General features: G+C 48.0%; 2 protein-coding genes across 3 annotated transcripts in view; one reads left to right on the top strand and one right to left on the bottom strand.

Moving 5' to 3' along the window:
• LOC127582191 (tetratricopeptide repeat protein 28-like) overlaps nucleotides 1–13,022 on the top strand; it is a 167,224-nt gene extending 154,202 nt beyond the window's left edge. For both annotated transcript variants that reach the window (XM_052037267.1, XM_052037266.1), the window contains 3 exons: nucleotides 3,539–4,670; nucleotides 10,846–11,037; nucleotides 12,396–13,022. In XM_052037267.1, coding sequence (XP_051893227.1) covers nucleotides 3,539–4,670; nucleotides 10,846–11,037; nucleotides 12,396–12,626 — 1,555 coding nt within the window. In that variant the 3' untranslated portion in view covers nucleotides 12,627–13,022. The remainder of the gene's footprint in view (nucleotides 1–3,538; nucleotides 4,671–10,845; nucleotides 11,038–12,395) is intronic.
• A 10,557-nt stretch (nucleotides 13,023–23,579) lies between these two features.
• zgc:92275 (cholesterol 7-desaturase nvd) overlaps nucleotides 23,580–25,732 on the bottom strand; it is a 37,339-nt gene continuing 35,186 nt past the window's right edge. The window contains exon 7 of the mRNA XM_052037195.1: nucleotides 23,580–24,827. Within this exon, the coding sequence (XP_051893155.1) occupies nucleotides 24,666–24,827 (162 nt within the window). The 3' untranslated portion in view covers nucleotides 23,580–24,665. The remainder of the gene's footprint in view (nucleotides 24,828–25,732) is intronic.

The following is a 25,732-nucleotide window of genomic DNA, read 5'->3' as shown; positions in this document are numbered from 1 at the left end:
TGGAGGTAGAGTGTATCTGGATCTCCAGAAGGCTTTGGATGCCTCACACAAGTTAAGTGGCATTGGTTGGGGGAAGGGGTGTGTAATACATTGGTTAGATTGGCTAACTAACAATAAATAAGGTCAGGATAAGCAGATTATTTGCAGGTTGGGAAACTGTAACTAATGGTGTGCCATTGGGATTGATGCTGGGGCCACAGCTATTCCGAACCTATTTTTATGAAAGAGTCAAGTATACTTCGCCAGTTTGCTAATGGTACGAAGGTAGATGAAAAATCAAGTTGAGGGGAGAACACCAAAGAGTCTGCAAAGGGATGGAGTACAATGCCGGCAAATGCGAGGTCATCCACTTTGGAAGGAAGAATAAAAAAGCAGAATAGTGCTGCACGGAGGAATCTGAGGCTCCTCAAACATGAATCACAGAACGTTAACTGCACGTGCAGCAGGTAAGTAGTAGGGTAAATGGAACTGCAAAGGGAATGGGGTACAGAAGTAGGGAAGAGTTGCTACAAGTGTACTTGGTGTTAGTGAGACCAACTTGCAGTACTGCAAATAGTTTTATTCTCCTTATTTAAGGAAGGAATTATTTGTGTAGGGGAGAACAGCAGAGGTTCACCAGGTTGATTCAGGTGCTGGGATGTCTTATAAGGGATGATTGAGCAATTGGGCCTGTTTGGACTTTAGAAGAATGAGAGGTAATTTTCTTCACTCTGAGCGGGACTGGCAGTGTAGATGCTGAGAGGATGGGTCCCTTCATGGGCAAATCAAGGACTGGGAGGCATGGTTTCGGAATAAGGGGTCACCCCTTTTAAGGCGGAGATGATGAGGGATGAGGAGGGATCTCTTCTCTCAGAAGATCGTAAATACTTGGCATTCTCGCTGTGAAGGCAGAATCGTTGAATATATTTTGGGACAAGATGGACAAATTTTTGGACTATAGAGGGGCATCTTTCTAATCAGGCAGGAAAGTAAAGCTCAGGCAAATTCTTATTGAGTGGCAGAATAGACCCAAAGAGCAATATAGCCTATTCCTGCTCCATCAGTGTATCTACTGTCACAGTTAGGTTGTTAAATATAAATGAAGAACAAGGTGGATGTATTGTCTTGGAAGGAGTGGAGGCAGGTTCATCAGTTTACCAGATTCCTGGTTAACAAGGGTTAAAGCACAGCTGGCTTTCACTAGGCTTGTATTCCTTTGAGGGAGGTTGAAGATTATTTGATGTATTTAGGAGATCCAGAAGGGTAAAAAGAGAAGTACTTCTTCTGCTGGGGCCGTCCAGGATGAGGGAGCATCATCTTAGCATTAATGTCAAGTTGAACAGCAGTAATTCTTCACACAAAATCTGGGGGGAGCCCTCTCCCACAAATGTATAGATGTTGAGTGAAATTTTCAGGACTGAGTGTGAGGTTATTGTTACCCAAGGCCAGATAAGCGATCAAAGTTCGGTAAATAGACTTACATTATTTAATTGACTGGTCAACAGGCTCAAAGGGCCAAGTGTCCTACTCCTGCTGCTATAAGATCAGCCAGAATTTATGGTCCTGCTTACAGCCGTGCAGAGAGTAGTGAAGGATGGTTTTGGACATGTGAAATGATAAGACAGGGGCTTAATCACCATTGACCTAGAAGTAGCTGGATCTCATAATTAGACTTTGATCATTAGACCCCAGCTTTCTCTGCCCGGTACTGGTATGGGAGTCCCCACGACACGGCTTCAACCAGACAGTGTGTCCAGTAGAAATGTGGAAACCTTCAGTCACTCTGTTGGATCACAGCTGACCTGTGCCATCAATGCATTTTCTTTGGTAAACCTTCAAACCATTCATTGCCTGTAAAAATATACACATTCCAGGTTCCGAATTTCCAGTCCACTTCCATACTTTTGGTAAGAGACATGCAGCCTTTCACAAGACACTCCAACAACACCGCAGGCACCCCAGCTCAAATTGAAGACCCTCACCCCACAGGAAGTAGTTTCTATTTATCCTTAAACATCTCGAGTCTACCCGGTTTCTGCAACATGTCCTCATACTCTCAGCAGAGGGTGTATCTATGGGGTGGGCGGGGGTGCATCTTCTCTGATGCCTCTCCAAGGTGCAATGCTCAGAGGTGAAAGCAGTAGTCCAGGTGGGTCAACCACATCACCCAATTCAGCATCAGGTCATGGGGTGGTTTTCTTATTACCCCCTTATACAGCATGAGTGCAGTGCATTGGTAAAGGTGTTGATGTGAGATCTGGGATTCACAGTTAGCCGCAGGGTCCCAACTGCAGATTATTTTTTATTTATATATCTTTTGCCATGTGCGTTCCTCACCAGCAAGGCCAGCATTTACTGTCCATCCTGACTGCCCTTGAGAAGACGGTGGTGAGCTACGTTCTTGAAATGCTGCAGTCCTTCTGGTGAAGGTACTCCCGCAGTGCTGCTGGGGAGGGAGTTCCAGGATTTAATCTTAGTGGGATGAAGGAACAGTGAAATATTTCCAAGTCAGGATGAGGTGTGACTTCAAGGGACTGAACATCAGCAGTTCTGAAGGAAACCACCAGCCAATTCCATTGAATAGCAAGGATATGAGGAATATGAGACCTTCCCTTGTTGGAGATAGGCATTACGGGGCATGTGTAGCTCAAATGTTACTTGCCACTTAGCAGCCCATGCCTAAATGTTGTCTAGATACGGTTGCAAGGAGATGTGAGCTGCTTCATTTGCTGAGGAGTTGTGAACATAATCAAATATTGTGCAATTAGCAGTGAACATCCCCTCTTCTGACCTTCTGATGGAAGGATTCCTTTATCCCGAGGGTGGAAATGTCAAATACTAGATGGCATAGCTTAAGGTGAGAGGGGGAGTGTTCAAAGGAGACTTCCGAGGCAAGTTTTTTACACAGAGAGTGGTAGGTGCCTGGAACACACTGCCAGGGGAGGAGGTGGAAGTAGATACAATAGCAGCCCTTAGGAGGCGTTTAGACAGACACATGGACAGGCAGGGAATTGAGGGATATGGATAGGCAGATGTGGTCTAAATTTAATTTGGCATTGTGGTTGGTACAGACATCGTGGGCTGAAGGGCCTGTTCCTGTGCTGTACTGTTCTTTGTAAGGAAGGTCATTGATGAAGCAGCTGAATAAGGTTGGCCCTCGGACTCTGCGATGATAGGTTTTCAACAACTTAAAATGTATGACTTATCACCGAGTGTGTCCCCCTTGATTCCATTGATTTTAGTTTTAACAGGGCACTTTGGTACTACACTCTGTCAAATACTGCTTGGATTCAAGGGCAGTCACTCTCACCTGGTGGGGTCTGGGTCTGGGTGTTCCTGGCAAAACCCAAACTGAGCATTGAGGAGCAGGCTATTGATAAGTAAGTGCTACTTCGTAGCAATGTCAACAGCTCCCATCACTTTCCTGATAATTGAGAGTAAACAGAATAGACTGTTTGGGCACTAAATTAGCTGGATAAGATTTTGCTGTTTGTAGATGAGTCAGAAATTCATTGTGTAATATCAGTTTATCATCTCAGAACTTTCCTCTGTTCCACAGGTCATTGCTTCTGGGGAGTCTCAACCTTTTCCTGGCCCTCCACCCACAGTCACCACATAGACAATGTAAGCTGGACCCCCAGGATTGCTCTTCAGCTGATGTGAGAGTGCAACAGTCCACACAATGTCCTCAGGAACCTTCGGCACTGAGGGAGGATCAGTCCACACAGGGTCCTCAGGAAACTTCTGCACTGAGGGAGGATCAGTCCACACAGGGTCCTCAGGAAACTTCTGCACTGAGGGATGATCAGTTCACACAGGGTCCTCAGGAAACTTCTGCACTGAGGGAGGATCAGTCCACACAGGATCCTCAGGAAACTTCTGTACTGAGGGGGGATCAGTCCACACAGTGTCCTCAGGAAACTTCTGCACTGAGGGGGGATCAGTCCACACAGGTTCCTCAGGAAACTTGGGCACTGAGAGTGGATCAGTCCACACAGGGTCCTCAGGAAACTTCGGCACTGAGAAAGGATCAATCCACACAAGGTTCCCAGGAAACTTCGGCACTGAGGGAGGATCAGTCCACACAAGATCCTCAGGAAACTTCGGCACTGAGGGAGGATCAGTCCACACAAGATCCTCAGGAAACTTCGGCACTGAGAAAGGATCAATCCACACAAGGTTCCCAGGACTCTTCAGCACTGAGGGAGGATCAGTCTACACAGGGTCCTCAGGAAACTTCAGCACAAAGAGAGAATGAGTCCACACGGGGTCCTCAGGAAAGTTTGTTATCAACAGATGAACAGTCTAGTCCAAGATCTCAGGAAAGCTTGGCACCAAGAGAGGAGCAATCTAGTCAGGGCCCTCAGGAACCTTTGACAGGCATTTTGAGAGTCAAGAAAGGTGGACCAGGTTCTCGGGAAACCCCTGTAGAGAGGACCAGAATCAAACAAGGTCTCCAGGAAGCCACAGGAGTCACTGCAAGAGGCAAGAAAACTAAACAGGGTCCTCGGGAAAGCGCTGCAAAAAGAAACATGAGAAACAGGTGCTGTCCACTGGAAACCTCACTGGCAAGTGATAAACCGTCTGAACAGGAAGCTCAGGAATCGACAGCAAACTTTGAGAGAAAGTCACCTGGAAACTCAAAGGTCTGCCTAAATACTCTGAAACCATTGCTGGTACTGAGGCACCAGGTAATGACCAACTCACTGTAGAAAGAAACACCGGTGGGGCCACTCTGCGACTCCAACACTGACAGGATCGTTAGACATGGACAGACATTAATAATCATATAATATAGTATAATAACTATGGGTACTACCTCCAAATAAACTAGTAGGAGAAGATAATGAAAGAGAAAAAGGACATTCTTTACAGTATACTTTCTTGCTTAGCTTATTCTTAAGAAACCCAAGAAGAGGGGAAGAGTCTGATAAGGGAAGTAAATGAGGACAGATAAGCATGAGGTGGGGGTGGGAGACAACTTGGAAATACCAGTCACAATGTAGTATACGATTGCCTGGCAGTGGCAGTTTACAGTTAATTAGGGAGTCAGATATAACTGGTAACTTGGTAATTAATATCAGTGGAGGTTGACTCACTACTTGGGGAGTTTCAGTATATCTACGGAAAAGGTTTTGCATTAACTCTCAGCCTCATGGATGTATTTTGCAGCTTCATGTAATGATACTTCCTGCAGCCCAGGATACAAAAAGATTTTCCACAATGTGCAGTGACTGGGACTGAGAAGCCTTGCGTTCATCTAATCAGTAGGACAAGACCTGGGAGCCCCACATCTCTCTCAAATCAACATCTAACAACCTGGCTAGTTAGTGAGCACGTTGCAAAGTTTGGAAATTTAGTAAATGTGGAAATTGGGGAAGGAGATGCCAATTGCTTTGAAAAATAAAGATAAATAAATAGGATTGCTAAAAAAGATAATGATAATTTATTTAGACACACAAAATGCCAGAGGAACTCAGCAGGTCAGGCAGCATCTATGGGAGGGAAATGAACAGTCGACGCTTGGGGTTGAGACCCCTCATCAGGACAGATGAAGAGTCTCAACCCAAAACATCGACTGTTCATTTCCCTCCATAGTTGCTGCCTGACCTGCTGAGTTCCTCTAGCATTTTGTGTATGTTGCTCCAGATTCCAGCATCTGCAGAATCTCTTGTGTCTTTGATAATTTATTTAGGTAATTAAAGCTCCTCACAAATTTAGAAATGTAGAGATGGAAAAAATAGCAGGAGTAGGCCATTCAGCCCTTCAAGCCTGCTCCAACATTCAAAATGATCATGGCTAATCATCTATCTCAATCCCATCCTTTACTCCCACTCTCTCCCCTTACCTCTTGGTATCTTTTGTGTCGAGAAACTTAGCTATCTCCTTCAAATACAACCAGCGGCGTGCCCTCTGCAGCCCTCAGTTGTGGTGAATTCCATGGATTCACCACCCTCTGAGTGAAGAAATTCCTCTGCAGCTCCATCCTAAACCTCTTCCCCTGTAACCCTGTGTTCAAGACACCCCACCCAGGGGAAACATCCTCCCTGCGTCTGGTCTCCAACCCTGTCAGAAATTTCAATTAGATGCCCTCTCATTCTTCTAAACTCTAGTGAGTACAGGCCAGGTCGATCTAATCTCCCCTCACGCAGCAGTCCAGGTATTCCAGGAATCAGATTCCCTGTCCGTCCACCATACCAATACGTTTCCCCCTTTACCATGCACTTCTCTAACGCCAAATATTTCCTTTCTTCGGAAGGAGACCAAAGCTGCACACACTACTGCAAGTGTGGTCTCACAAAGGCCTTGTATAATTGTAGCAAGACACTTCTGTTCCTGTAGCAACAAACAATCTCCTGGAGGAAATCAGCGGGTCGAGCAGCATCTGTGGGGGGGAGGAACTGTCGACGTTTCAGGTTGAAACCCTGCATCGGGCTCTGTATTTGAACCTCTTGCTGTGAAGCACACCATTTATCTTGACACAATTTACCTTGCTGCACCTGCATGTTTGCTTTCAGTGGTGGGTGCACAAGAACACCCGAGTCTCTTCATACATCAACATTTCCCAGTCTAATGCTGTTTAAGTAGTAATCCACCTTTCTGTTTATAACTGCCGAAGTGAATAACTTCACATTTTTCCTGCATCTGCATGTTTTTGCCCAATTGTTCAGTCAGGTCACCTTGAAGCCTCTTTGCATCCTCCTCACAATTCACTGTCCCACCCAGTTTGGTGTCATCAGCAGACTTTGAAATACTACAGTTGATTCTCATACAGATCATTGAGATTATGAATAGCTGAGGAACAAGCACTGATCCCACTGGTACCCCATCTACCTGATCCCCTGAAAAAGACCCATCTATTGCTACTCCAGGTTCCTGCCTGTCTACCATCTTTCAATCCAAACTAATACAATACTACGTGCTTTAATTTTGCACACTAATCTTTTATGTGAGACTTCATCAAAAGCTTTCTGAAAGTCCAAGTACAACACATCCACAGATTTTCCCTGATCTATTCCACCAGATGCATTCTCAAAAAACTCCATTCAGGTTTGCTCGATACTGTTTCCCTTCCAGTAAGTTATGTTGGCTTTGTCTAATTCCACTGATACTTTCCAAATGTCCTGTTACCACAATCTTTATAATATCCTCCAGCATTTTCCCCACTAGGTTAACCATTTGTAGTTTCCTCTTGCCTCTCTAATTTCTTTAAGTACCACCCTCTGATCTGCTGGAACTTTTCCATAATCTATAAAATACTGGGGAAAAAAAAACAATACATCCTCTCTTTCCATGACTACCTCCTTCAGTACTTTAGGATGCAGAATATCAGACCCTGGGGATTTATTGGCTATCAGTGCCATTAATTTGTCCAGCACTATTTTCCAACAAATACTAATTTCCTTTAGATCCTCACCTTTATTAGACTCTTGGTTTCCTAACATTTCTGAAAAATTGCTCATGTCCTTCCCTGTTCTTCTTTATCATTTTCCCATTTCTGACTGGTGGGGACCTACTCCTGATTTCACTAATCTTTTTCTTTTTACAAGTATGCAGATGCTACTATAGTCCACTTTTACCTTGTTTGCACGTTTACACTTAAATTCTATTTTTCTGCTGTCTTCATCAAGTTCTTTGTACTTCTTTACTGCCCCCAATCCTCAGGCCTGCTACTTTGTCTGGCAGTCATATCTTTGATCTTCTATCTCCCTCTGACTGTTTGAGGGCCCAAAGTACACCCAGCAAAGTGAGTTCCTTTTTTCCTTTCTCATATGGCAATAATTTCTGGACTACCATCAGTACCAAGCACCAGTGAGTACAGAAATAGGAGGACAATGAAAATAACTGATACCTCAAAAAAATATAGGCTGGAGAGGTTTAGATTCCTGGTGGATCAAGGCCAGGTCTTGGGAAGGTGGGACCTGTGCAGCCAGAGGAGAACAGGCCCTGGAGAAATGCAGAAAAGGTTGTTGATTCTGTTGTGGAGGGTTTAAACTAGATTGGCAGGGGAAAGGGAAGCCGAAGGTATTTTTGAAGAGTAGGGGCAAAATTGGATGTAAAAGATGAAGGTTTAGTAAATGAGCCCGGAAGACTCATTTAGAAGGCTGGAAGAAAGGAAATAACACATTTAATGAGTACTTAATTTTGTATACTTTAATGAAAGGGGTCTTGGAGATAAAGACAATGAGAACACATTGTGGGAGAGAAGTTGACAAATGAGGCCATAGGGGCTGAACTGAGAAACAAAACTGGGGCACAACATTGCTGTGAGTGTATTGTAGGCCCCCAAATAGTCAGAGAGGCAGATAAATGATCAAATAGATAGGCAGGTTCTGAGAAGTTCTAATTTGCAATTCAGTACTTGCAGATTTAGAAGGTGCAGAAATTTCGAGTGCTTCCAAGAAAAATTTTTTTTTAATTAGTAAGTAGCAAGGCCAATGACAGCAGGGACCGGACTAGTTTCAGTGAATTAGTTTGGGTAGGTTGAAGAGTTTTTGGATATAATTCAGTTGGATTTAGCATTGTTAAGGGAAGTAGATAGACCAGAAGTAAACATTTATATTGCATTAAGGTCAATTCTACCAAGTATGAAAACAGAAAATGCTGGAAGAACTCAGCAGGTCAGGCAGCATCTGTGGAAAGAGAAACAATTATTGTTTTAGGTTGAAGACCCTTCATCAGAAAGAGTGAAAACAAGTTAGTCTAAGCAGCAGAGGCCAGGGAGGGCAATGGATGGAACAAAGGGAATATCTGTAATAGGGTGAAATGATACAGCCATTAAATGGGCATTTAAACTCATGTGCGTCACTAACGTGAGGTTTGACTGATGTTGTAGGGTCTGGTTTACTGGGGACTATAAAATAGGCTGGAAACAGACCTGAAGGGAAGTCTGTGTCAGAGCAATGGGAGATATTAAAGCAAATGGTGGTTAGGACTGAGACGAAAATATTCCCATGAAAGGAGAAGGTGGAGTTGCCAGTTATAGACTCCCAAGGATGTTGTGATATGTATGGGATTGGAGAAGACAAAAATGGGAAGCTTATGACAACTACCAAGAGCTGAACACTGCAAGGAGCGTAGAAGGTGAGGGGTGAGATGAAAAAGTAAATCAGGAAGTCAAAGAGGATATATGTAAAATATTGGGTGGTAAAATCAAGGTAAATCCAAATAATTTTTATAATTATTTGAAAGGAAAGATTAAGTCCTAACTATAAACCTTGTGTGGAGGCAGAAGACATTTGGATTGTTGTAAATGAATACTCTTCATCTTGTTTTTACAAAACAGGGAGGTGATGCAGACGTTAACATTTAGAAGAACGTGATGAAGCAAATGATAAACAGAGATGTATTAAAAGATTTAGCATCTTGAAATGTGGATAACACACCAGGTCTGAATAATTTTGTTGTCCAGGCCGTTGAAAGGAACAAGAAAGGAAGTAACCTAGGCTGTGACTATCAATTGCCAGTGCTCTCTGCCCACAGGTACAGTGCCGTGGGGTTGGAAGGTCTCTGATGTGGTACTGTTGCCGAGGAAAGGCCATAGAAGAGCAGATTGAATAACCACAGAGCAAGCAATCTAACATCGACAGTGGGCACATTGTTGGGAAGTGCTGGGAGGGTCTTCATAATCAGCACAGCAAGGTACAGGTTAATCACGGACAGTACAGATCAGTTAAAGGAAAGTCATATCTAAATAATGTCCTGAATATTTTTGAGGCAGTAACTGGAAGTGTTGATAAGAGTGTGGTACACCTGAATTTTAGTGAGGCATTTGAAAATGTCCTGCATGGCAGATTGGTTAAGAATGTAAAAGCCTGTGCTCTGTGAGGGAAAGCAACCAATTGGACTAAAAATCGGCTGATTGGGAGAAGGTGAAGGGTGAAGAGTTTTGGTGTCAAAGGGCTGTGTGCAGTGGGGTTCCACAGGGCTCAGTACTGGGCCATTGCTTTTCAACTGGCTCTTCTTTTAATAGGTTTTAACTGTAGGGACATTATTTAGAAGTTTGTCAATGATGCTAAAATTGGCAGTATGATCGTGAGGAGGGAAATTCAAGGGACTGTCCAGGTGGCCAGCAAAACGGCAAATGGAATTCAGTCGGGAATAGCGTGAAATAATGCATTATGTAGGTCAAACAAGGCAAGGGAGATACAGAATAAGTGGTAGAAAATGTAGAGGAACGGAGAGATCTGGAAGTGTACCTCAAATGTTCCCTGAGAGTTGTGGGCTAGGTAGGTAAAATGATTAAGAAGCCATATGGGATACATGCCTTTCCTGAGCACAGAAAAGGAGATCAGGGTGGTCCTGAGGGAGCTGTATAAAACTAGTTAGGCCACTAGAATCTAATCTGGTCACCACATTGCACAGAGACTATAATAAGACAGGAGGCGGTGCAGAAGAAACTTATGAGGACGTTGCCAGGCCTGGGGAATTATAATTATGTGGAGAGAGAAACTAAACTGGGATTTTCCCGGCAGCATGGGAAGGAAAACATAACTGGTGTGAGGTTGTGATGAGCATAGACAGGAAGGACATTGTTCCCTTTGCAGACAGATCAAAAACTGGGGAACAGGGATTAGGGGGAAGTTGTTGAGATTTTGTTTCACCCAGAGGGGTGGATCTGGAACTCAGTGTCTGCAAGGGTGTTGGAGCTGGAACCTCACATTCCACAGGTCCCTGGAGGAGGACCTGGCTGAGACCAATAACAAGACAGCGGGTGATTCACAAACCCGGTCACCTGTGGGAACTGGGCCTGGATCAGTCACCTCACTCCAACAACTCTGGAGGTTCAATAACTCTGCGAGAGTTGGAATTGGGTTCTGGCAATGAACGCACGTTCTGAATTTCCCACTTATCTATCTCCCACAGATTATGATGCAGGCCCCGTGGTTAACTGTCAAACCTACTTCAGAGGAAGTGCAAGTTAAGCGTGGTCTGGCACACAGGTTGACGTCTCTACGTTCACAGCAGCAAGCTCACATACGTAACATGGAGCTCTGGTACAAGAGGACTCTGAAGGACCTGGAGGGTAAACCAGAGAAGAGTGAAAGCAAAACACAGGTACCAACAGAAAATAATTCATCACAGTCACCACGTGTCCACAAACAGACACAGTAACACCACTGACAAACAAGACAAGCCCAGTTACAACAGCCTGCTTATGGGAACATGACACAGCCATGAGCTTCATGAGTGACATTGCTTTGGGTGTGACCATAGTGTTTCCACATTTCCATACGACATAGGAGGTCACTTCAGCCCACTGAATCTTGGAGCAATCCCATTGTCCCACTTAATTCCCTGGAACCTATTCTCCCTCCAGATTCTACCTCCCAGCTACACTGGGAGTAATTTACAGTGGTCCATTAACCAACACTCATTGGGATGTGGGAGGAAACCAGAGCACCCGGGGGAAAGTCACGTGGTCACAGGGAGGACGTGCGGAGTCCACACGGACAGCACTGGAGGGCAGGAATGTACCCGGTGTTACTGGAGCTGTGAGGCAGCAGCTCTACTACCACCCATGTATTATTGGGCCTACCACTAGCTCGAGGTGTCTGGGTATATCACTGCCACTGGATGTCTCTATTACTGGGATATCACTCACTGTGGCAGCATCTGTGGTGACAGAATCAGAGTTAATATTTCAGTTTGATGACCTTTCATCAGCATCTGGAGTTTTTTTGCTTTGGAGTTGGTGCATGGATTTGATGTCAGGTCTAACTTCAGCAAATTACTTATCCTGGAGTGCATTAGATTTGCAAAGGTCTTGCACTTGTTGGGTAGATAGTTCCTGTTTCAAATACACAGCACTGCTTTGACAAAAGGACCATTATCAAATTGACAAATACTCCTTATCCTTAGATTACCTTAAAATTTACTGACTTTTTTGTTAGTGCAGTGATTTATTGTGATGTGAGATATATTTCTGGAAAGGATAATGGAAGCAGGTTCACTAATAATTATGGAAGGGAAATTGTATAAATGTTTGCAGAACTGTGGAAAAAGGCAGGGACAGATTGGACAGCTCTTTCACTGAACACACTGGGGCTGAGGAGGTAAATGGTCTGCTCCTGCATGTCACCGGATTCTTTAAACTAATCCCTGTTCTATCAGGCCACATTACTTCTTTTACTTTGACAAAAACCATTGACCTTTAGAACCTCCCCCAAACTAAATCCACTGCCCCTAAAGCATGGAGACAGTCCTGATGCAGGGTTTCGATCTCAAACATCGACAGTTCCTTTCCCCCACGGATGCTGCTCGACCTGCTGAGTTCCTCCAGCAGATTTTTTTTTGCTTCCCAAGCATTTCTTGGTGCAGCCCCTAATGAGTTTCCTTCGAACAAGCCGGGGCATGTAACGTCACGATTCACTGCCCTGGTGTGCTCTGACTGATGTGTGCTTTTGTTTAAACAGGCCTGCAGTATAAAGAAGGTGAAAGTGAAAGGGCCCAGGACCCCGAGCTCCAATCGCACCCCCATAGATGCACCCACACCAGTTTCGCAGACTGTCACACACAACCTCGCTCTGCGTTCAGCTGCACACCAGGTCATAAAGGAGCAAGAGGGGAGTGTGCAACTCCGACACCGAGCTGAAGTCAATAACCTTTTCATGCCTTTTATTGATCCAATGCCTGACAGCGTGTGACTGTGTGTGTGCATGCCGCCCAGTGTTGGTTCATGCTGCCTATACGTCATGTTATCTTTAAGCAAGGAACCTATGCAAATATAGACACCCTCATTTAGTAAATACCGGTGTAAATGAGAGCCCAGCATGTTACAGGCACTGACTTCAAATGATCTGACTATTGAATAAACTCAGCAACCCATTCCCCAAGCAGGAGCAGAGCCTGTCTGTGTGGTTAGTGAACAGTTACTGTGCATGGAGGGGAGGGTAAATTGATTTATTATTGTCACATGTACCAAGGTACAGTAAAAAAACTTTGTTTTGTATGCCATCCAGACAGATCATTTCACCACATCAGTGCATTGAGGTAGTACAAGGGAAAAGCAGTAACAGAGTGTAGAGTAAAGTTTTACCTTTACAGAGAAGGGGTGGGGGGGGGGGGGGGAGAGGAGGGGAGAGGAGGGAAGGGGAGGAGAGAGAATAAGAGGGAAGGGAAGGGAAAAGAGGGAAAGGGATTGAAGGAGAAATGAGGGGTGTGGGAAGGGACGAGAGCAGATGGGAGGGAGGGGAGGTGAGGGAAGGGAGAGAAAGTGAGGACAGACAAGGGGAGAGGAGAGGAGGGGAAGTGAGGGAAGGAAAGATGAGGGGGAGGGGAGGAGAGCAAAGGGAAGGAGAGAGGAGGGAGAAGAGGCAAGGGGAGGGTGGGGCAGGTGATGGGATGCTGCCTATGACCTGGCTTCCTAATGGCTTTCTGGAGCCAGGTACCCATCGTACAGAGGCCAGGGTGCACTTGGTAGCAACACACAGGCTCCCTCCCTGCACGGCCGGAATGGTCATGAAGTAGGGGTCAGTTTTCTAGAACCGTTAATGTGGAGACCAGCCGGCAATTCACAGGAGCAAGTGCTGAGGCACTGAAGGAGTGTGTTCAGGTGCCTCAGCTCCCGGCTTGCCCTGCTGGGAGCACGGTGGGAGGCGTGGGCTCGGTTTTCCTCCCACAGCTCCAACAGGAGCTTTCTTTATTTAACTTTCTCCAAGTAGTTGAGGGTGAAGGGAGGGGCATGAGGCAGAGTCTCCAGCAGCGGAGGTGGATTGGCTGTGGCCTGCCCAGAACAAGTTAGCACCACTGCCTCTCAGCTCCAGAGTCCCGGGTTCGACCCCGACCTCCGGTGCTGCCTGTATGGAGTTTGCATGTTCCCCCTGTGACCGGGTGGGTTTCCTCTCACATCCCAAAGACGTGCGGGTGGGTAGGTTATGTGGCCTTTGTAAATTGACCCTAGTGTGTGGGTGAGGGGCAGAACCTGGGGGGAGTTGATGGGAATGTGGGAAGAATGAAATGGGAGAAGTGTAGGTTTAGGGTAAACAGGTGGGCAATGGTCAGCACGGATCAGGTGGGCTGAATGGCCTGTTTCTGTGCTGTATGAGGGGCTGCGGGACATGGAGTGAGGGGAGAGGTGGGGAGTGTGGCCAGGCACAGCTGCTGGTGCCCAGGTTTGCTGAGCCCACCTACCCTGTGCCCAATCCTGCAGACAGGCAGCTGGCCCAGGCCAGTGGGGTTCTGGGGGGGACACATCCCCTCCTACTGGCACTGGTCTCAACAGCCAGTGGGTCCCTGCCCAAGTTCCCTGGTTCTCAGATCAACCCGTCCCTACACTTGCTGCCCTTGACTGCCCCCTCCACCAGGAGGGAGGTGTGGCCCGGCTCGGTGTCCTCAGGTTCCTGCCAAGCCAGGACGGACTCCAGTGGTCTTCCCCCAGCTGTGTGACCAATAGCTCAGCCCCACACCAGGAGCGTTGGGGCCTTCAGCACACACAACATCTACCCTGCGCCTGTCCCTCTGCACCATTCCATTTGGGTCACATCGGCACCTACCCTCCACCTCCCCCGTAGTCAATTCATGGGAGCACTCATCCCCACCCCCTTCCCACTTTGAACCTGCATCCTGCTCCCTGTCCGGCCTCACTCCCACTGATCATCTTGTAGCCTGGGAATGGACCACAGGAGGTCCGGCCCATTCACACCCCGGCTGACAATCCACTGGTCAATGAAAGGAGCTTTCTCCTTTCATTCTGGGCCACTGCTGCTTCCCCTGTGCATTCATGGTGGGTTGCTAATGTGGTCTCTGGAGCATGATGTGCGATGCACCTGGTCTGTGCAGAGACCGCAGGATCCACCAATCCGAAGACCAGGCGTGCTTCCAAGATCTGGCTGTGGAATCCATCCACTGGCACAGGCTGCAGATTTCACTGGGACCAAGCTCAGTGCATCAAAGGTCCTGGGATTGGCACAGGTCTGGCCGGTTTGCCTGGTTTACCCTAGGAAGAGCCCATTCCTGCTGGTGAGACAAGAGGTGCCCAATGAGTTGGAATGGGATTTGACCCGGATGGATTGTGATCCTTAGTTCAAGGGCAGTTAGGGATAGGGGAATAACTGTGGCATTTCCAGTCACATCCACATCCTGTGAACAAATCAATCAAAAAATGCGAAGCAGTCAGTAACTGAATCACAAAGGTTTCCGGGGTGGGGGGGAGATTGCCGGGATACAGGATGGTCACATTCCCACAGGAAGGGAAGGGCCCAGGCTCAAGCTCCCTGGATGGGAACGATCTGAGTGCAGTTTCCATCAGGTTCTGCTGGTTTTCTCAGCCTGTTTCTCCCAGAAACCTGCAGAACAGGCAGAGGGATTTCAAGTTCCATCTAGTTTCAATCCCCTGCACTGGTTTTTAAAGATGAGGCACTGCATTTCGGTGTTTCCCACACAACTGGCTGGAGGCATGGCCATGGGGACTTTCTGCAAATTACATCCATTTGTGGCCCTTGTAGGAGGCTCCTAAAATTAACATTTCTTTTAACGAAAGGTCACAACTAAGCATCTTGTAACAATTTAAAATTTATACACCTAAATATTTAAAACATTTTCATTATTACAAACTACTTATACATGAATGAAACTAAAGTCATTTTCAGCTGTTTAAAACTGAGTTGCGTGCTGAGGTGGGCCACACCCTCTTTACAAATGTCTAATTTCTTGTGAAAACCCACTTAATAAAACTGTGACAGATTACTCTCTTTAATGCATTAAGGAGAATTTTTAATGTATGGAGAAAATATATCTGTTCCAGAATCTGATTGCTCTGAAGGTTTGAGGTTTTGATTGTCCAAATAATTTTGAATGGAAACTTGATCCATAACTTCACCATGGGAAACAAATGCAGCTTTTGCCCGAATTACCTCCCACACCCGGAGTGGAAACTCCAAACTATTGTGCTGGAATTAGAACCAACAAGAGAGTCATAGCTCCAAACACTGTCAGTGAGAGCCAACCTGAACACAGGAAGTATGGGGGTAAATTAGAAAAACAGAATTAGAGAGGCAATATGAAAATCTGAGCTTAGATTAGCAACTAACATTAAAATGGGATGCAGAAGTGTTTTGTGAATGTATAAATTGGACAAGTTTAGGGTGATTAATAGCAGAAGCAGCATGCAGAGCAATCCCACAATCCGTAGATCAGATCCTGTGGTACACTGTCATGGTGAAGGTGGACAGTTAAACAGCTCACGGGAGGAGGAGGCTCCTCCAGGCAAGTATCCCATTACATTCCTGATCTTTGTAGACATTGGAAAGGCTTTGAGGGAGTCACTGGCCATAAAATACCATCCCTGACCTGCTCCTGTATTTCTGTAGCAGGTTCAGCCAAAGATCCAGTGCATGTTGACCCCAGGGTGTTGACGGTGCGTGTTTGGATGATGGTAGTTCCACTGAATGTAATGGGGACGTGAACGGGTTCCCTCTTGTTGTGGAGATGGTCATTGCCTGGATTTACATTCATCGCTCATCAGCTCATGCCTGAATGTTACCCCGATGTAAAGGTTGGGCTGCTTCATTCGCTAAGGAGCTGTGAACAGAATTGAACATTGAGCAATCGCCAGCAAACATCCCCACTTCTTACCTTATAATGGAAGGAAGGTCATTGATGAAGCAACTGAGAAAGGTCAGGCCTAGGACTCTGCCCCGAGGAACTCCTGCAGTGATGTCCAGGGGCCGAGATGATTCATCTCCATTGTTTTCAGTTTGCCACTTGGCCAAATGCTGCCTGATGTCAGGGGCAGTCACTCTCACCTCACCTCGGAGCTCAGCTCTCAAAGCTGTGATCTCTGGAGTCATATGTTGCTGGCAGGACCCGGAGGATTTATGTGTGTTTTGTTTGATAACCGTGCCGACGTCACTTCCAGCATATTGCTGATAATTTCAAACAGACTGGCAGAGCGTTAAGTGGCCACATTGGATGAGTTCTGTTTTGTGAGGACATTCTCAGACCGCTCGGTGACATTGTGATGGGATTTTCCATGGTTACGCAGCAGGTGTACAGCAGGGGGCAGTGTTGGAGCAGAGAACACGCACTCCAGCCCAGCTCCCGCTCCAGCCCCGCTGCGCACACGTTCAATAAAACAACTCACACTCTTCAGCCCAACTGAAGTACGAAATATCTTCATGAGTTTCTAAGTCTCGAAAGAAAAAGAATGAAATGAAGATTTCACACCCAAGCTCTGGAGAGTTGCAAGTGTTTCAGTCAAAGACTGAACATTTGAACAGCAGGGCACTCCGACTCACTGGGCTCAGCAGTGGTGTCCCCGGCATCTGCCACGTCCACCCGGGCACTCGGGTAGCATCTTGCTTTAACAGCACCTCTGACTGAGTGGCACTGCCCCAGCAGTACACTGGAGCATAAACCTGCACTGTCTGCTCGGGTTTCTGGGACTTGTTCTCAGGTTTTAGTCGTCCACTGGTGGTGTGTTTACTGTGCACACATGTAAGTTAGGTGTAGTTTATGTAAATTTAAGCTTATGTTAACTTGTACCGTACTGTGCTGCTGCTGCAAAAAGCTAATTTTCATGGTATTTATCCCCATGGTTGCCCATGACAACCATAAACCTGAACTTGATTTTGAACCTGAGGCTCGAATCCAATACAGCCTGACTTGGGAGTGAGTGGTAGCACCGAACACACCCATTCTTTTCACCTCCCCATGTGCCCTACCAAATGCAAACAGCAGCCATAACCTCCCGCCTTCTTCCTCTCTGTCCTTCTCCACCCTCTGTCTCCTCCTCCCTCTCCTCCTCCTCTGCCCTCCCCCTTCATCTGCCCCTCCCCTCCTCACCCAACCCCTTCCTCCTCCTGCCCTCTCAGCAGAGACGTTGAAACCCAGTGGGAGAAACGTAACCAACCAAGCTGCAGATGGACAGCTTGAGATTGACTTAAGGGCAAGGCCATGGAGTCCCACAGCAGGGAAACAGGCCATTCGGCCCAACTCATCCATGCCGACCAGTGGGCACCCTTCCATATTAACCCATTTCCCAGCACCTGGTCCATAGGCCTCTATGCCGAGGTGATTCAGGTGCTCATTTGGACATTTCTCAACTGCTGTCAGTGACCCAGCTCAACCACTCTCTCAGGCAGGGCATTCCAGGTACTCACCGCTCTCTGGGTGAAAACGGTCCCCTTAGATCTATTCTAAATCTCTGACGCCTTACGCTAAGTATATGCCCTCTAGATTTATCTACTTCTGATTATGAGAGAAGTTTCCTGCGATTTACCCTGTCTATACCTCTCAAAATTGTATACACATCAATCATGTCCTCTCATAATCTCCTCTGGTGCAGGGAGAACAGACCCAGCGTCTCCAGTTTCTCCTCATCACTGAACTGCTCCACCCCAGGCAACATCCTGGTGAACCTCCACTGCACCCTCTCCAGGCTATCACATCCCTCCTGTAACATGGTGACCAGAACTGTACATGGTACTCCAGCTGAGGTTTTATAAAGTTAGAGCATAACCTCCCCACTTCTGCATTCAGTGCCCCGACTAACGATGGCCAGCATCCCATTTCTCAACTCCCCAATCTTCCTGTCATCTCCGAACTTACTGATTCAATCAGAGTAGCAGGACAAGATCAGCCCTTCACAAAGCCATGCTGGCTATTTCTGATTAGTCCCTGCCTTAGGCTTCTCCCTGCCACCCTTCTTGAAAAGGGAGACAACATTTGCCACCCTCCTGTCATCTTTTACCTCACTTGTGTCCAGCAAAGATTTAAAAATCTCAGCCAGAGCCCCAGCAATCTCCTCCCTTGCCTCCCATAGCAGTCTGAGATAAATCACATCTGGCCCTGGGGATTTATCTACCTTTAAGCCCACTAAGGCATCGAGTATCTCCTCCTTATTTATGGAGACTTGCACTAGGATTTCACCTTCTCTTTCTGTGGTTTTTCCAACTACAAAGTCAGTTTCCTTTGTGAATACCGATGAAAAGTATTCATTTAGGATCTCACCCTGACTCTACACAAATTGTCCATTGTCCATAATGTCTCTTTCCCTGGTTATTCTTTTATCCTTAGTATACCTATAAAACACATTTGGATTTCCCTTAATCCTGTCTGCCAGTGATATCTCGTGACCCCTCTTTGCCTTCCTAATTTTGTTTTTAAGCTTCTCCCGACACTTTATGTTCTCTTGAACACGCTCCCCCTCTACACTTCTCCATACGCATCATATCCTTCCTTTTTTCTCTTCATCCAACCCTCAGTATCCCTCAACATCCTTTCACCCTGACAGGAACATGTTGGCCCTGAACTTTCACTATTTCTCCCTTGAATGCTTCCCACTGTGCAGATGTAGACCTACCAGCAAGTAGATGCTCCCAGTCTACCTATGCCAGGTCCTATCTTATTTCACTGAGATTAGCCTTCCCCCAATTTAAGACCTTTATTCCTGGTCCATTCCTATTTTTTACCATAATCCCTTTAAAATATACAGAGTTATGGTCACTATCTCCAAAATGCTTCCCCACTGACGGTCCCTCCACCTGACCAGCTACATTCCCCAAGATAAGGTCCAGTCATGCCCCTTCCTTCATTGGTCTATCTTCACACAGTGTTAAAAAGATCTCCTGGACACACCTCAAAATTGTTGCCCCCTCCAAACCTTTTACAACAAGGCAATCCCAGTTAATGTTTGGGAAATTGAAATGTCCCTAACACGATAACCCTACTTTTATCACATCTCTCTGCTAGGCTCTGCTAAAGTCTCCCGTGTTGTGTTATAAGGTGAAGCCCTGGACACCACACACCTGCATCAGGGGTCAGAGCACATCTGGAGTTCCTATCAGAACATGCCAGGTCAGGGAACATCTGGATTCTTGGGCCAATCTTGGGCACTGACGAACAAGGGGACAGTCAGACGGATAGTGGGGCTGTTGTCACTGCAGAGGGTCATGAGGTTGGTCCCAGTGGCAGGTCATGAAGAAAGGTGTTGTAAACTTTAGCTGCTGCATCTGGAATGTATTCCATCAGGTGAATGAACCCAGGAGCAAACATTGCCATAAAACAGCAAAGCAGGACCTGCTTGAGGTGAGGAGGTGTAGGATTAATAAACTATAACTGTATTCATATCTTAAGACGGATGAGAATTATGGCTGCTCGAATTACTGATTTAAAAAGTGTCCTTCAGGCCAGAACAGCCACACGACTGCTTTCCTGGGCTGGGTGCTGTGTGGTAATTGCTGTGTGTGGAACTTAATTGGATTCCCATTATGTTTGACTATAGGGATGATAGTCAATCTTAACGGGAAATGGGAAGGCTGCCTCAAACAATGAGGGTGATACCTGCCTTTGTCTCACCCAACTGCAAAACGATGAGCTGAACCTGGGGTGTGAGGCTGCTGCTTGTCCATCTGCAGTAGCCCTTTGTCCGTTTCCTGCTCAACTAAGAACTGCGGCACCTGACTCATTAAAGTGTGCGTGACAATGTTTGTATAAATTACTGTCTGCCCCCTCTGTATCTCGGAGAGCTCCGCTGCGGACTCTACCTGAGAGTAATGAGATTTCTCCCTAGCGATATATTGCTAAATAAATGCATTTGAATTAACCTGTGGCACTGTGAGATTTACAGCAGACAGAAGTGGGACTTCAAAATCGGGATAACAGAGGGAGGGACCTTCGAACAAGGGTTCATCCTGAGGAGGGAACATTCAGGCTGAGATCAGGTTGTTCTTCACTCGGAGTGAGGGGGATGACATTTCTGATGGGATGGTGCAGTGAAACGAGCAATTTTAATATAAATCTCCTTTAAACAGTCATTCACCCCACAGCTGGAATTTATTTTAAGCTGGGATCCAGGAAGGATGAATGAACGCAGCTGTCCCATCGGTACCGTCTTCCCCAGTTCTTTGTCCCGTCACCTGAGAAAGTGGCAGATGAAAGTGGTGAAGAGAATGAACCGTGTGGACTGACAAATGCCAGGGGTGGGGGGGGGCACAGTGCAGGGGAGGAAGGGGTGGTGTGGAGACAGGAGGAGGCAGGCGCCAGACAAACCGGAACCTCGAACCGCAAGCATCGCTCCTTCGTTGTCCCCGCACACTCTGGACCACACTCCAGAACTCCTGGCCTACCTGGACCCCTCCCTCGAGCCTCTGCCCCTCTCTCCGTCTGCTCGTCACGAACTGCTGACGCCACATTGACCATCTCCGATGTTTCCACTCGCCTCACTCACTCTAACCCACCTGCAGCCTTCAAGGGTGGTGCTGTTGATATTTGGTGAGTTGACCTCCGCCTCATGGGAGCCAAGCAGCAGCTCTCAGACACCTCCTCTGGGTCATAACAGTGAACATTGGGCCATCATCTCCCAGTCACTTCCTCCAGAGATCTTCCCTCCACAGCTTCCGCCCCCAGCTTCACACAGCTGCCACGTCCCCCACAGGTCTGGCCTGAGGACCCTGCATTTCACCCTGCCCTTCCTTGCTTCCATTCTTTCTCCCCAGGTCCAGTCCTTTCCCACCTACAACCATGACCCTTCTGATGCCCTCCACCTCTTCGGACAGTTTCCAGTCTCCTGGTCCCAGATGGCCCAGCTTCACCATACATCCCTAACCAGGATGGTGACAGGACATTTCACTTCCCCCTTGAACAGAGCCCCTCCGGCACTACCTCCTTCCCTTGACCTACCTTGTTCTCACAGTGAATCATCTCATCTTCAACTCCACTTACTTTTTGCAACAAGGTGCAGTGTTGGGAACCCACATGGGCCCACACAATGTTTGTCTGTGGGATATACAGTACACAACAGTCCTTGTTAGAGGGATTGAATTTAAGAGCAGGGAGGTTATGCTGCAACTGTACAGAGCACTGGTGAGGCCGCACCTGGAGTACTGCGTGCAGTTCTAGTCTCCTTACCTGAGGAAAGATAGACTGGCTTTGGAGGTGGTGCAGAGGAGGTTCACAGGTTGATTCCGGAGATGAGGGACTGAGCCTATGAGGACAGATTGAGTCGCCTGGGACTATATTTGATGGAATTCAGAAGAATGAGAGGTGATCTGTGGGAAACATATAAAATTATAAAAAAGGATGGATAAGATAAAGGCAGGAAGGTTGTTTCCACTGGTAGGTGAGACTAGAATTAGGGGCATAGCCTCAAGATTCAGGGGAATAGATTTAGGATGGAGATGAAGAGAAGCCACTTTTTCCAGGGAGTAGTGAATCTGTGGAATTCTCTGCCCAGGGAAGCAGTAGAGGCTACCTCATTAAATAGTTTAATACACAGTTAGATAGATTTTTGCCTAGTAGGGGAATTACAGGTTATAGGGAAAAGGCAGGGAGGTGGGTCTGAGTCCACAGCCAGATCAGCCACGATCTTATTGAATGGCGGTGCAGGCTCAACAGGTCAGATGGCCAACTCCTGCTCCCATTTCTTATGTTCTTATGGAGGAAATAAACAGTCGACGTTTCTGATCGAGACCCTTCACCAGGACTGGTAAGGAAGAGGGCAGAGGAGGATTTTATGGGAGGTTTAGATGGAGAAGTCTCTGTGGTTGGACAACCAACAACTCTTGGAATGGCAGTTGGATCACTGGGCTGGGAATCCTGGGGTCTGATGGAGGTAAAGCTCTGCGGTGCTGGGTGCATCTGTGAAGTACAGAGGGAGGGGGCACTGAAGGGGAGAGGAGGTGACAAGGGGCAGCCTGACATCATCAGAAGTCCATTTCAATTTATTAACAGATAATTGTACAAATGTTGGTCAATTTACAGCAGCCAATCAACCCACCAACCCGCACGTCGGTGGGACATGGGAGGAAACCGGAGCATCCGGACGGAACGTGCAGGTCAGGCACCCAGCAGGTCAGGCAGCATCTAGCTCTCTGAGGATATAACGAGCGCAGTGGATAGAGGGGAACAGGTGGATGTTGTGCACTTGGATTTCCAGAAGGTGTTCGATAAGGTGCCACATAAAAGACTTATCCATAAGATAAGGACGCATGGAGTTGGGGGTAAGGTATTAGCATGGACAGAGGATTGGTTAACCAATAGTAGGCAGATAGTTGGGATAACTGGGTGTTTCTCTGGTTGGCAATCAGTGGTGAGCAGGGTGCCGCAAGGGTCGGTGCTGGGCCCACAACTGTTCACGATGTACATTAACGATTTGGAAGAGGGGACCCAGTGTGTGTTGCATTCTATTTCTCCGTGGCTGGAGAACAAGGACCCATTCTCCAGGGGGAACGTGCAAACTCCACACAGACAGCACCCGAGGTGACGATTGAACCCGGATCTCAGGAGCTGTGAGGCACCGGCTCTACCAGCCGCACCAGTGTGCTGTTCATAAATGCTGCAACTCAAACCTCCCCTCCATCTATCCAGCTCCACCAAAATAACTCCAGCCCAGCCGATCTTTCCTCAGGACAGACTCTGCAGCCCCAGGGACAACGATCCGTGTCAATCGCTGCATCCGTCAACGGCAGCTGGTGGGAGTGACCACAACGGGGTGCAGAGCCAGGCTGCAGCCGAACCAACGTTTACTGCACCTCCCGGCTTCCCCCCTCCGCTGGGCCAGTGAAGGTGCCACAGGTCTCCTATCACCCACCTCATTGTACTGAGGCAGGAAGGAGGGCGATGGGTCCAGCTGCTCTGAGTTTTACGTAAAAGTCACAAAGTATTAAAGTTTATTTTATTTCAATATTAAAAACAAATTTGATGCAAGAATTAAAAAAAATAATCTGGGGCTCCCTCAGAGAATTGGCTGGAGCCGGGACACACACCACGGGCTCTGGATGCTCGGTGTAGGTCTGTGCAACAAGTTGGGGACTTCCCTGGGCAGGACCATCGGCAGACTGGTCCCAGAGGGGTCGACCCGTGAGCACGGCACCTCACCGCGGCACACACAGCAGCTGCAGGTTAAAACCAACACCCCCTCCCCACACAGTCACACAGAGATACAGACACACAGATATACACACACACACACAGATACAGACACACACAGATACACAAACACACGCGTAAAGACATGCAGATACACGCACACACAAACACAGACACACATACACGCAGATGCACAAACACAGACACGTAAACACACACACAGACAACGCATCCAAAGGCAAAAACACACGTACACAAACAGGCACTGCAGAGAAACACACACAAACACGAACACATGCACCCAACAGGCGGACGGACGGACACACACACACTGCCTGACTCCGGCTACACCCCGTGCAGCTGCAGAAGCCCATTCCAGATGCCTGTGCACCAGCCCCTCTCCGTTAACGGCCACAACTTCCAACCCGTCCCGTCCCGCTGCCCCGGGACGATTCAGCCCGTCCAGTTCTGCCCTCCAGCGGTGACCCCCCCCCCTCCCCCGCCCGCCTGTCAGTCAGTGCGGGGTGGGCCAGGTGCGTCACCTGCCCCCCCCCCCCCCCACCAGGCCGGACCCTTCAGCAGCCGGGACCCCCCTCCTCTGACCAGCCCTGCAGCCCCAGGTCACCCTGTGCCGGCAAGGGCGGCACCAGCCCCTCGGTACACATTACTGATCAATAAAAGTCCTAGAAAACCTCTTGTAAGGATGCACACAGACCGCTGGCCCCGCCCCCGCCCCCGGTGGGGAAGCTGCCCGCGGTGTTTGCATTTATTGCCCCGTCCATTGTATCCGTGAGACGGCAGAGGTGCTCGGGCCACGGCCCCCGGGCTGCCGCTGCGGTCCTAAGCAAACTCCGCTGCTCAGCCACTGTCTCCTCCCCTCACCAGTCCAGACCGTCCACCTGGGTTGAGAAGCGGGGGCTGTTCTGCGTGTAGAACTGGGCGTACCACCGGCGGTGGCGGGCGATGGCCGAGTCCTCCTTCACCAGCAGCGGCCTCGACACGTACTTCTTGTTGTTCCAGATCATGACGTCCCGCTCAAACTGGAAGAGGAAGCCACGTTACAACAAGGGACCTCTCCCTCCGTGGCTCCCTTGTCCATTCGTCCCTCCCCACCGAGAACTCCCCGGCACTTATCCCTGCAACCGCACCAAGTGCCACACCTGTCCCCACACCTCCTCCCTCACCACCACTCAGGGCTCCAGACAGTCCTTCCAGGTGAGGCCGCGCTTCACCCGAGTCATTTATTGCATCCGGTGCTCCCGGTGCGGCCTCCTGTACATCGGTGAGACCCGACGCAGATTGCATGACCACTTTGTCCAGCACCTTCGCTCCGTCCGCCGCGACAGCCGGTACCTCCTGGTGGCCGCCCACTTCAATTCCATATCCCACTCCCACACTGACATGTCTGTCCACGGCCTCCTCTGCTGCCACTGAGGCCAGATGCAGGTTGGAGGAACAACACCTCATATTCCACCTTGGGAGTCTCCAACCTGTTGGCTTTAACATGGATTTCTCTGACTTATAGCAACCCCACCCCTTCTTCTTCTCTTCCACCACCTTTGTCTTCCCTTATTTCCTGTGGCTCCCTTCCCCTGCCTTGATGACCTGCCCATCTCCTCTCCTCCCCTCCCCTCCCCTATCCTTTACTCCATGGTCCACTGCCCTCTCCCACCGGATCCCTCCTTCTTCAGCTCTTTGCCTCTTCTGCCTGTCATCCCTCAGCTTATTACATCTTCCCCCCCCCCACCCACTACCTTCCCCCCTCACCTGAACTCACCTGATCTCACCTCTCCCCTGCCTGCATGTGCTGCTCCCCCTCCCCCCCACCTTCTTATTCTGGCTTCTGCCCTCTTCCTTTCCAGTCCTGATAAGGGTCTCGGCCTGAAACGTTGACAGTTTATTTCCCTCCATAGATGCTGCCTGACCTGTTGAGTTCCTCCAGCAC

The sequence above is a fragment of the Pristis pectinata genome, chromosome 23, assembly GCF_009764475.1.
Source record: "Pristis pectinata isolate sPriPec2 chromosome 23, sPriPec2.1.pri, whole genome shotgun sequence".
Lineage (NCBI taxonomy): Eukaryota > Metazoa > Chordata > Chondrichthyes > Rhinopristiformes > Pristidae > Pristis > Pristis pectinata.
The sequence above is the reverse complement of the archived record's forward strand: the minus strand, read 5'-3'. Positions and strand labels throughout refer to the sequence as shown.